Source organism: Diceros bicornis, chromosome 1 (assembly GCF_020826845.1).
Source record: "Diceros bicornis minor isolate mBicDic1 chromosome 1, mDicBic1.mat.cur, whole genome shotgun sequence".
NCBI classification, from domain to species: domain Eukaryota; kingdom Metazoa; phylum Chordata; class Mammalia; order Perissodactyla; family Rhinocerotidae; genus Diceros; species Diceros bicornis.
In genome coordinates this window covers 58,743,158-58,755,282 of record NC_080740.1, presented here as the reverse complement: position 1 = coordinate 58,755,282, position 12,125 = coordinate 58,743,158, and the positions used below count along the sequence as shown (strand labels likewise).

At 35.0% G+C, this 12,125-nt stretch overlaps 1 protein-coding gene across 5 annotated transcripts in view; it reads right to left on the bottom strand.

The window, feature by feature from the left end:
* ANKHD1 (ankyrin repeat and KH domain containing 1) overlaps window positions 1-12,125 on the bottom strand; it is a 119,425-nt gene that overhangs the window by 62,196 nt on the left and 45,104 nt on the right. For 4 of the 5 annotated variants that reach the window (XM_058541914.1, XM_058541950.1, XM_058541923.1 and 1 more), the window contains exons 8-10: window positions 7,720-7,957; window positions 7,141-7,332; window positions 2,317-2,426 (exon numbers count right to left, since the gene is read on the bottom strand). In XM_058541914.1, coding sequence (XP_058397897.1) covers window positions 2,317-2,426; window positions 7,141-7,332; window positions 7,720-7,957 — 540 coding nt within the window. The remainder of the gene's footprint in view (window positions 1-2,316; window positions 2,427-7,140; window positions 7,333-7,719; window positions 7,958-12,125) is intronic. The other variant, XM_058541940.1, reaches the window with a different exon arrangement.

The window sequence follows — 12,125 nt, the reverse complement described above, 5'->3', positions numbered from 1 at the left end:
GGTTTTAAATATCAAACTAACTATACTTTCCCATGCTTTCCACATTTTCTATAAAGAATAATAATAATAATATAATCAGGAAAAGAACTAATATTAAAATTGAAATATCTGTCCACAGAGAGCAAAAGAATGAAATAGGCAACATATTTTTTAAAGTTAGAATCAATATATGACATAATTCAAAAGGAGAAAAAAAGAAAAAGTTATTAAACCTAACAGTATTTATAACAGTAAAAAATGAAAAGCAAGTCAAAAGTTCAATAATAAGTGAATGATTATGGTTCATCAACTTGATGGAATATTATGCAAGAGTTATAAATATGGAGACTATGCAGCAATATGGAAAAGATTATGAAAGAACACACAGTGGAAAAAACAGAAAACAACCGTATTACACTATAATTATAATTACATGTAAATATGAATGCAAAGACAGATTGCAAAACAGAAAAATAAACAATTATGTTAAAATAACAGTATTACCTTTTTTACTCTTATATTTTGAATGGTAAAAATAGTATGGTAAATTCAAATCCTTCTATCTGTTCCTTTAATGCAATTCTTCTAAGGAACTCTAATCACAAATACTCTATTTACCTAATTCCAGAAGACTATAAAAATAAAACATTTAAAAATATTTGTAATAGATTTTTAACTCAGTCAAAAATCAGTAAGGTTTTCCTATACGTTAGAGCACATTTAACAGACAGTTCCTTTTTTTCCCATTTAATATTTTCAGAAGAACTCTCAACAAACAGGTTAAGAAAGTGACTTTGCTACAGAAAAATGGAAGAAGGAAGAGAGAATTCAGACAAGAATTTGGAGGATAAGAGTATTAACCTTTGCTTATAGTATCTAAGTTTTTATGCTCTATCCTATTTCTTTATTTAAAGTGATGAAATACTTCAATTCTTAATTTTTATAGATGACACAAAGCAACTTTAAAAAAGGAAAAAGATATAGAAAGATGGCAGAAAAGTTAGATCTACTTAACATATCTCTCTGTCATAATTCTCAAACAAAAAAAGTACACCTCTCAGAAATTCTGACTGATGGGGCAGATCCTGATTAACAAGAATGAATGCCAGTGTTATCATTACAATATTTAGTATTAGCAGAAATGATGATAAATAGCATAATCATACTATACATTTATTTTAGTCAATAATTATTTTCCAAAAATGTTCTCGGGTGTCTTTTTGGGAATGTCTGTTATTGGAAATGGTTTAAAAGGCAATACTTGCACAGTTTTTTCTAAATAACTGAAACTAAGAAAGTTGATTCTCTACAACATTTATAGCTGTGTATGTCTCACATAGATTTTTAAGAAATATATAAGGGAATTCTGGGAAAAACTCTAGAAAGCAGTTTAAAGTACCCTCACAAAATAAAAATTAGTCAAATCACACATTTCAGCAAGAAGCATCAACCTTGAAGAGAAATATTATTTACAATATCCCATAGTTGTAAGGATTATTACACATATGAACCTGCCATCTAATTTGAAATTTTGAAAAGCCAAAATAGAAAAGACTAAAAGAATGGAAAAAAAGACAAGGCTGTAATAATATTATTAGGAAGATGATGGTAGTTTTGTTTTGCGATGTCTAATTAGAGAAACAAAAGAGATCACTCAAAGTGATTTGACACGTTATTCTATTCTGTAAACATCACTGAATTTATGATATATCTAATAAAGGGCAGTTAAAAAGTTCAGGAATGTGAGCCAGCCCTCACAGGCTAGCGGTTAAAGTTCAGCACACCCCGCTTTGGCGGCCTGAGTTTGGTTCCCAGGCACAGAACTACACCACTCGTCTGTCAGGAGCCATGCTGTGGCAGCGGCTCACACAGAATTTACAACTATACATAACTATGTACTGGGGCTTTGGGTGGCAGGGGCTGGAAGAAATAGGAGGAATACTGGCAACAGATGTTAGCTTTGGGCGAATCTTCCCCTGCAAAAACAAAAAAGGAGATTCTAAAGCTCCACTCAGTTGATCTGAAGTGGGGGTTGGGAGTTCACATTTTAAAAAGAAAAAAAAAAGTTCAGGAACGTCCAATGGGATTGGGGTGAGAGGGAGAAACAAAATAGTCTTACCTAGGAAATGAAACAGTATGCTTTATTAAAAGCTAACTATTTTCAAATACATTTAATAAATATAACAACCAGAACAAGTAACCAGACTTTTTTTTTTTAGTTATTTTATACAAAGCATGCAAACTATTGATCATCTTCACTACTGTTTTCTAATGTTAAAAATAAATGAATGAGTATTAACATTCACACAAAAGTATTTGAAATTAAAAATATCTTACTAAATCAGCCCCTGCTTGAAGTAAAACATCTGCCACATCTGTATGTCCATTTTCACAAGCATAGGTTAAGGCTGTGTCTCCTGTTGCTGTTGTAGCATGAACATTAGCACCTAGCAAACAAAAAATTCATATCTTTACTTTGTGAATTGTAAAATTATATTAGATAGTTCAATTTTGCAATTTGGTGAAACTGATAAACTCAAAATACAAAAATATCAGAATGTTATTTTAAATATTCTAATTTTCCTTTAAATATGCTTTGTAAAAATGCTTTTAGCCACACAGAAAGGAATTATACCAAATGAATTTAAGATATAGTAATTTGCCTATACATTCCCAGTAAGATATACTCTAAGAAGTAAAAGAGCTGCAACAAAAAATATCAAACAGTTTTCTGAAATCATATTGGTGGTAGCATTGGTTTGTATTCTAAGATAGTTCTCTGGATATTGTGGTAAAAATCAAATGAGTAATCCTTTGGTGAGAGACGAAATTTTGGCATGGTTGAGAGAAAACACAGACACAGATTTTTGAGGTTAAGTAAAAATCCTATGGTTCTGGGCCGGCCCTGTGGCTTAGCAGTTAAGTGCGTGCGCTCCGCTACTGGTGGCCCGGGTTCAGATCCCGGGCACGCACCAACACACCGCTTCTCTGGCCCTGCTGAGGCCGCATCCCACATACAGCAACTAGAAGGATGTGCAACTATGACATACAACTATCTACCGGGGCTTTGGGGTAAAAAAAAAAAAAGGAGGAGGATTGGCAATAGATGTTAGCTCAGAGCCGGTCTTCCTCAGCAAAAAAAGAGGAGGATTAGCACGGATGTTAGCTCAGGGCTGATCTTCCTCACAAAAAAAAAAAAAATCCTATGGTTCTGAATTGGAAGTACTGACACGAACTCAAGATGGATTTTATTTGTAAGAAAAATAAATATTTCCTAACTCTGACCAACTAAAAAGCCCTAGAGACAATGATAGACCAGGCAGAAATAGCATCTCTAGCTTAGATTATAGTCCCTAAGTAACATTTCCTACTAAGTGGAATTAAGGCTTCTTAGAGAAATGATTTGTTTCAAAACTGAGGCAGAGGGCCGGCCCCATGGCTTAGCGGTTAAGTGCGCGCGCTCCGCTGCTGGCGACCCGGGTTCGGATCCCGGGCGCGCACCGAAGCACCACTTCTCTGACCATGTTGAGGCCGCATCCCACATACAGCAACTAGAAGGATGTGCAGCTATGACATACAACTATCTACTGGGGCTTTGGGGGAAAAAAATAAATAAATAAAATTACTAAAAAAAAAAAAAAAAACTGAGGCAGAATCTGTCTAAAATGAGCCTGAAACACCTGCCATATTAGAAAGCAAGGAAATTATCAGCGACCATAATATGGTCACATCAAAAGGATTTGGTAGCTAAACTTATTGACCACAGATGGTCAAATTGTCCCATCTTTCAACAATTTTTGCATCAGAAAGAATGAGAACTGTGATCGAGTAAAACCTATCATATATGTTTAAATCCAAAAGTTCAAAATGATGTTCAAGTCAAAAACAAAACAACAGGGCCGGCCCCGTGGCTTGGTGGTTAAGTGCGCGTGCTCTGATGCTGGTGGCCCGGGTTCGGATCCCGGGCGCGCACCGAGGCACCACTTCTCCGTCCATCCTGAGGCCGAGTCCCACATACAGCAACTAGAAGGATGTGCAGCTATGACATACAACTATCTACTGGGGCTTTGGGGGGAAAAAATAAATAAATAAAATCTTAAAAAAAAACAAAAAAAACAAAAAACAACACTTCATTGGTCACCACTGAAGGATGCTAGGGGACCACTTGATTATTTTGGAAACTGGTAAACAAAGGGGGGAAAAATCAAATGTTTATACTGCCATTCCTACATGATTTATACCTAAAGGTAACCAAACAGTTGTTGACAGAAAGTTTCTCTTTACAGACATATTGCAGTTAATAAACAAGGAAGGGATAATAGAATTTAGAATATCACCATTTTGCAACCCCTAATGAATTAATGGATCTAAGCAATGATCATCAATGGCTAATAACATCACAAAAGAGAAACAATCAGACATTTATTACCTCCTGAGGAAAGTACACAAATACTACCTGTGAAGTCTAGTAAAAAACAAAAAAAACACACACCTCATACCTGAATTCAATCAAATCTCTAGATCTAACTACTACTTTATGGGAAATCCAAGGGACAGAAAAACAAGTTAAATGAAATCATGGAGATGCAATTAGCAAAATCCTACTCCAAAAGCCTAAAAGATAAACATTCCATTTCTTCAACCATAACTTGCAAGAAAAAAGAAAAGAAAGATGGAAGGGGAGCCCATAGATTAAAAAGGACTTAAGAGACATACTGATCAAATAGCTAGTATGAATCTTATTTGCAAGTTGATTCAAAAAGGTCATTAAACACACACATACCCATTTATAAGACTATCAGGAAAATATGAAACCTGCTTGGATATTTAATGATACTAAGGAATTATTATTTAAAAATTTTAGGTAGGAAAATGGTATTGTGGTTATTTTTTTAAAAAGATTATCTTTTACAGATGCATACTGAAATAGTTATTGATAATTTAGAAAAATAAATTTATTTTTAAAATAATTTTCAAATTAAAAACTTAAATTTTAAATTTAAAAATGTTTTTGTAACTATATATGGTGACAGATGCTAACCAGACTTACTATGTTGATCATTTCACAATATATACAAATATCAAATCATTATGTTGTACACCTGAAACTAATACAATGTTATGTCAATTATATCTCAATAAAAAAATTTAATATTTAATTATTTTAAATAAAATAATTTTATAAAAATAAATGGGAGATATGGAAGGAGTATAGATAAAATGAGATTGGCCATGAATTAAAAATTCTGAAAGCTGAGTGATGGGTTCTTAGGGTTCATTATACTATATTTTCTATGTTTGAAAAAATGCCATAACAAAAGGTTTTTGATTTTTGTTTTTTTTTCCGGTGAGGAAGATTAGCCCTGAGCTAACATCTAACGCCAATCCTCCTCTTTTTGCTGAGGAAGATTGGCCCCAGGCTAACATCTGTGCCCATCTTCCTCTACTTTATATGGGAAGCCTCCACAGCATGGCTTGACACGCAGTGCATTGGTGCGAGCCCCAGATCTGAAACTGCAAACCCCGGCCACCAAAACAGAGCACACACACTTAACCCCTATGCCATCAGGCCGGCCCCTTAAATTTTTTTTTTTTTAATTGTATAGACAATGTATTAAAAAACCTATTGGACTTTTCTTTAGTGCTACAGTATAACAAGAACTTCATGTAAATAAATCACACTCTAATTTGGGAAAAAAATTTTTTTAGGTAGTGATCATGTGAAAAAGTGATTCTCAACCCCTGACATAGTTCTGAAAACTACATACTTCAAATTAGCAAAAGTAGCTAAATATGAGAATCAATGGTGATGCAATAGAAAAAACAACATCAGGAGTTCTAAGTTTGAATATTGGCTCTGTCACTTATTAGCTTGGTTAACTTAGGGAAGTTAAGTAACCCGACTGTGCATCCGTTTCCATATCTATAATAATGTGTTTAATATTTCTTACTATATAGGGACCAGTGGTAATTAATAGAGATAACACAAGAGCTGAGCAGAATGATTGGTATTCAATAATTTCTTCTTTATTTGAAGAAGATTGGCCCTTAGCTAACATCAGTTGCCAATCTTCTTCTTTTTCTTTTTTCTCCCCAAAGCCCCAGTACATAGTTAGGTATCATAGTTGTAGAGTTGTAGCTCTTCTATGTGGGCCACTGCCTCAGCATGGCTTGATGAGCAGTGAGTAGGTCCACACCCAGGATCCAAACCTGCGAACCCCTGGAACGCCAAAGCGCAGCACAAACTTAACTGCTACACCACCAGGCTAGCCCCTCAATAATTTCTTAGTGAACATTTATTCCTCCTTTTATTTTATTTTTATTTTTATTTTTTTTAAACTTTATTTTATCTTTTTCCCCCAAAGCCCCAGTAGACAGTTGTATGTCATAGTTGCACATCCTTCCAGTTGCTGCATGTGGGATGCGGCCCCAGCACGGCCGGAGAAGCAGTGCGTCGGGGCACGCCCAGGATCTGAACCCGGGCCGCCAGCAGCAGAGTGCGCATGCTTAACCGCTAAGCCACAGGGCCAGCCCTATATATGAGGTTTTAAAGAATATATCAGAATTGGATAAAAAGAAAAACTTTATATTGTTTCTAAAGGATATATAAAGGTTGACATCTATCTGGATCAATTCTTTCTGGTATATTCTTACTTTGCTCTATACAACTACAAATAGTCTATGTAAAAATACTTATTCCTTACTATTGCTTAACAATGTATAAAGCACAAATTATTTTAAAACTAAGCACTTCTGCCAAAAAAGTTAAATTCCCACTTGTTCTTTTTTTTTTGAGAAGACTTAAAAATGTCAAAACACGAATAGGTTTATAGGTACCAAATTATAATCTCTGTAATCTCATCCCACCTCCTCTTATTAACAGAGACTAGGAGGAACTAACTTCTCCCTTCCAGAGGCCATAAACCATTCAATGGAGAAAGAAGGTCAGTGAGAAGCCTGATGGTCACTAAGTAAAAATTAATAACAATAAGAAATCTTTTTAAAAAACAACATTTTTAGAGATGTAGGAGCTTAAGAAGAGCAGTTAAATTGTGGAGCTGTCTTTCAACTTTTGTAGAAATGAGAAAGTTAAGGTTAATAGTTAAAGTTATGAAAGCAATATAAAGCCTTTTTCTAAAAGGCATTTTTAAAGCCACATACCCGCAGCCAGTAGATATTTAACCAACTCCAGGTGTCCCTCCTGAGAAGCCTCCATCAGAGGCGTGGAGCAGCCAAGTTCTATATCAGCCCCTGCCTTAATCAGGAAGTCTGCAACTTCAGAAAATCCTCCACAGCAAGCCAAGGTCAGAGCAGTTTCTTGGGTTTCTTCTGTCTGAGCATTTATATTTGCTCCTGGGGAAACCATAAAAATAGATAAAACTAGTCGCAGAAGACTTAGGATAAAGCTATTAATTGTTCTGAATTGTGATAATCATCTCTAGCTTCTCTGCCTCTGAGGTTCCTTCCAGGGTGTTGATAATTTATTTTGGGCATTTATATTTGCTGCTGGGGAAAGCACAAAAATAGATAAAACTAGTTGCAAAAGACTTATGATAAAGATATTAATTATTCTGAATTGTGATAATCATCTCTAGCTTCTCCGCTTCTGAGGTTCCTTCCAGTGTGTTGATAATTTATCTAATCAATGCAAAAAAATATTTTAGTTGTAGTAAACTTCACTGATAGACAAAACATCCAAAGGAAACTGACTTCTTTTTTAAATAAGTAAAACTACTTTACCTTGTGCTAAAAGTAATGCCACCATTTCTTCATGTCCTTCTCGAGCAGCTTCCATCAAGGGAGTATATCCTTCGTCATTAACTTCTTCAAGATTAGCTCCCCTTTCAATAAGTAGAGCTGCCAATTCAACGTGTCCTCCACAGGCAGCTAGTGTTAACGGAGACTCGAAGGAATCTGCAGGCATGTTCACTTGAGCACCACTATCCAAAAGCAAACGTGCTACCTCTACATGTCCATCCTGCAGATATTCAAAAGTAAAGCAAGAAGAAAGGAAATTTTTTTTGTTTTGAGATTTTTAAAGTGTGAGAAGAGAAGCAAGAAATCGAGGAAAGACAGAAAGGAATAAAGAAAAGAAGATGTAGCTTAGATGCATTTATATTATCATGCCCATCTGAGCAATCTGCTATTTGTCTTATCAATTAAAATTATTTTACCTTACTTTTCAGCAAGCCTAAAAATTTTCAAAAGAATCAGACTCATAACATATAGCTACAATTCCAAATAATTTTGAATTTCCATATTCTTTAAAGTTCAAAATACTGTTAAATCCACAATCAACAGTACCTCAAAATAATAGTTTCTACTACTGCCAGGTGAAATATAGCTATAACCCCAAATTTAGGTGTCATGTTTAAGTACAGAAACTGTGTTAGATCTATTTAATAAATAAAGACGTGGCAAAAAATAACACAAATTCTGTGAAGTCATTACACTTGGGATTATGTCACCAAGGTAAACCCCTATGGACTGATACTACCCTATATTTTTCCTCGTCACTAGCCTGTTGCAATGAGGCAAAGAATTTTACAAAGATGTAAAAATAAATATCTTACTCACTCGTACATAATTTTACCATGGGCCCATCTGCATAGATAGTAAAGCAATCAACAATAAAACATCCTCATGGAGGTTATCTATTCTACCCCTCTATCACCATAAATACCCTTCTTCAGTTTCAAATACTTTACTTCAAAATTTTATGTAGGACTTAACTCTTGTTGTGGCATATAAAGTCAGATGTTGTGTTGTTCTATATTTCAAAAATTACAAAACATTGCTAATGAAAAGTAAAGACTAAGTACAAAAATAAGGTTTTATAAGGTTGGGTAATTCTTTTATTAAAGAATTAATTAAAGAAATCTTAATTAAATGTTAGATATCAGCATCCATCAAGAGTTTCGGGGGCTGGCCCCGTGGCTTAGCAGTTAAGTGTGTGCACTCCACTACTGGCAGCCCGGGTTCGGATCCCGGGCATACACCGATGCACTGCTTGTCAGGCCATGCTGAGGTGGCATCCCACATACAGCAACTAGAAGGATGTGCAACTATGACATACAACTATCTACTGTGGCTTTGGGGAGAAAAGGGGAAAAAAAGGAGGAGGATTGGCAATAGATGTTAGCTCAGGGCCAGTCTTCCTCAGCAAAAAGAGGAGGGTTGGCATGGATGTTAGCTCAGGGCTGATCTTCCTCACAAAAAAAAAAAAAAAAAAAGTTTCATTGTACCTAACTAAATGACTACCCTAGCTTTAATCACTTTTGATACAATACCAAAAACAAATGACTTCACATTAAAATTTTAGTTTTACTAATACTTCAAATATATGCAAAATAAAATATATTTTAACCAAACTACTGGTATTGAGTTATTTGGCATTTGAAATACATTTCTAATTGAAAAGAAAATAAGGATTTATAAGTGTTCGTAGATTAGGGAGCTACTGTTATGCCTAGCTCCTCCAGGCTCCCAATAAACTGTTTTGCTTGAATTTACGTGAATTTTTGAAGATTCTTTACAGATTCTGCTAACTTTTCTTGAGTACATATACTAAAAGAGGAATTGTGCTAAGCACTTTTTGATATTAATGAATATTAATTTTGCCAAAGGAAAAAAGAATAAGAAATAAAAAAAGAATAATCCAACCTTAAAGGTCTAATATCATTATTAGAATTTTTTTTCAATTCTAAGACTTTAGTCTTAGCCATAGAGCAGTAGCTGGTATTGGACTTACTCTTCTATCATAAACAACCATAAAAATTGGAAAAAATAGATAAAGCAACTAGAGGTATTGGACAGCAATCAAGCTAGGGCTAGGGTTATGACCACTGAAAGAAGGGAGCACATGAGATGAACCTTACATTCACTCGAGCTTTCTTTCTTCAGACGTCTTACAAACCATGGCCCAAGGAAATAGAGCCTAAACAAAGAGTAAATATCTCTTTGGGCAAAGGAAACAAAGATCAGAATATAAGGCAGCCAAAATAGTTAGGACTTGGGGAGTGTGGGTAGGATACCTGAGAAAAACAAAGCACAGAGGAGTCCCAAAAATCTATATAAAATTATCCTCAGATACGTGAGCAACTCCTGAGTTGAACACACCAAGGATGAGACTCCAGGATGCCTAGCAAGAATGGCTGCTGAAAGGCTGGAGACCTTGGGAGTTCAGACTCAGCCAGAACGGAGAGATCTTGGTGAATATCCCAGGGTTTCAGTTGAGATGGCAGAAGACCACACCCAAGGAGTAAAGACCTAGAATCCTTACTCTAGGACCAAGGAGTAAGGACCTAGGAATAAGAGTAAAGCTAAAATTAAGCCTCAATAGGAACAGAGTGATCCACTGGTAATTTAACTGCCTGCTAGAACAAAATTTAACAGTCTTAAAAGGAGGACAGGATAGTCAAGAGTCTCAAAAAGGTATCATCCATAGCATATGGCTTACAATAAAAAATTACTAGACTTTTTTGTGTGTGTGTGAGGAAGATTAGCCCTGAGCTAACGTCCATTGCCAATCGTCCTCTTTTTGCTGAGGAAGATTGGCCCTGGGCTAACATCCATGCCCATCTTCCTCCACTTTATACGGGACGCTGCCACAGCATGGCTTGACAAGCGGTGCGTTGGTCCATACCCGGGATCCAAACCTGCGAACCCCGGGCCACCGAAGCAGAGCAAGCGGACTTAACTGCTACGCCACAGGGCCAGCCCCTACTAGACATATTAAGAGGCAGGAAAGAGTGACTGAACATCAAGATATAAAATAACCAATAAAAGTAGACCCAGAACTGAATCACATATAGGAGTTAGCAGAAAAGGACTTCAAAATAACTAATGATATATTAAAGAAAAAAGAGGGGAAAAAATGGATGAAAAAATATAATTTCAACACAAAATAAATATAAAAATACCATATCAATAACTATATTTAAATGTAAATGGTCTAAACAAACCAACTAAAAAACAGAGATTGGGAGAGTAGGTTACAAAACATGACCCAAATATATGCTATCTACAAAAAACTCACTTCAGTATAACGATATAGGCATATCAAACATATCAGAGTTTGAAAGAAAAGAATAAAAACATTTATCAGGCAAACATTAATCAAAGGAAAGCAGAAATAGCTATATTAAAGGGTCAATCCATGAAGAAGACATAGCAATTCTAAAAATGGCTATGCACCAAGCAACCACGCTCCAAAAGGCGGAAAAAAGTGAAGCAACTAAAAGAAATAGACAAATCCACAAGTATAGTTGAGATTTCAATATCCCTCTCTCAACAATTGTTAGAACAATTAGACAGAAAATCAGAAAGGATGTAGGAGAACTCTACCATCAATCAACAGAATCTAATTGACTTCACAGAACACTCTTCCCACCAACAGCAGAATGTACTTTCTTTTCAAATGCCCATGGAATATATGTCCACATTCTGACTATAAAGCAAACCTCAAAAATTTTAAAGAGCTGAAATCATACAGAGTGTGTTCTCTGATCACAATGGAATCAAACTAGAAATCATTAACAGAAAGATAATAGGAAAATCTTCATATGTTGAAACATTTAGAAACTAAACAATGCACATCAAAATAATTCATGAGTCAGAGGAAGTCTCAAGTGAAACAAAAAAAATACACTGAACTGAATGAAAATGAAATACAACATATCAAAATTTGTAGGACACAGCTAAGCAGTGCTGAGAGGAAAATTTATAGCACTAAACACATACAATTAGAAAAGGAGAAACATCTCAAATCAATAATCTAAGCTCACATCTCAAGAGCCTAGAAAAAGAAGAACAAAATAAACCCAAAGCAAGCAGATGAAAGGAAATAATAAAGAATAGAATGTGATTAAATGAAATAGAAAATAGAGAAAATTTTGAAAACCAAAAGTTGATTCTTTGAAAAGATCAACAAAATTGACAAACTTTTAGCTAGACTTACCAAGAAAAAAAGACAGAAGACTCAAATTACTAAAATCAAGAATGAAAGAAGGGACATTAATACTGACCATACAGAAATAAAAAGGATTATGAGAGAATACTATGGACAATTGTATGCCGACAAATTAGACAACCTAGATGAAATGGACAAATTCCTAGAAAGACGTAAACTACTAAACCTGACTCAA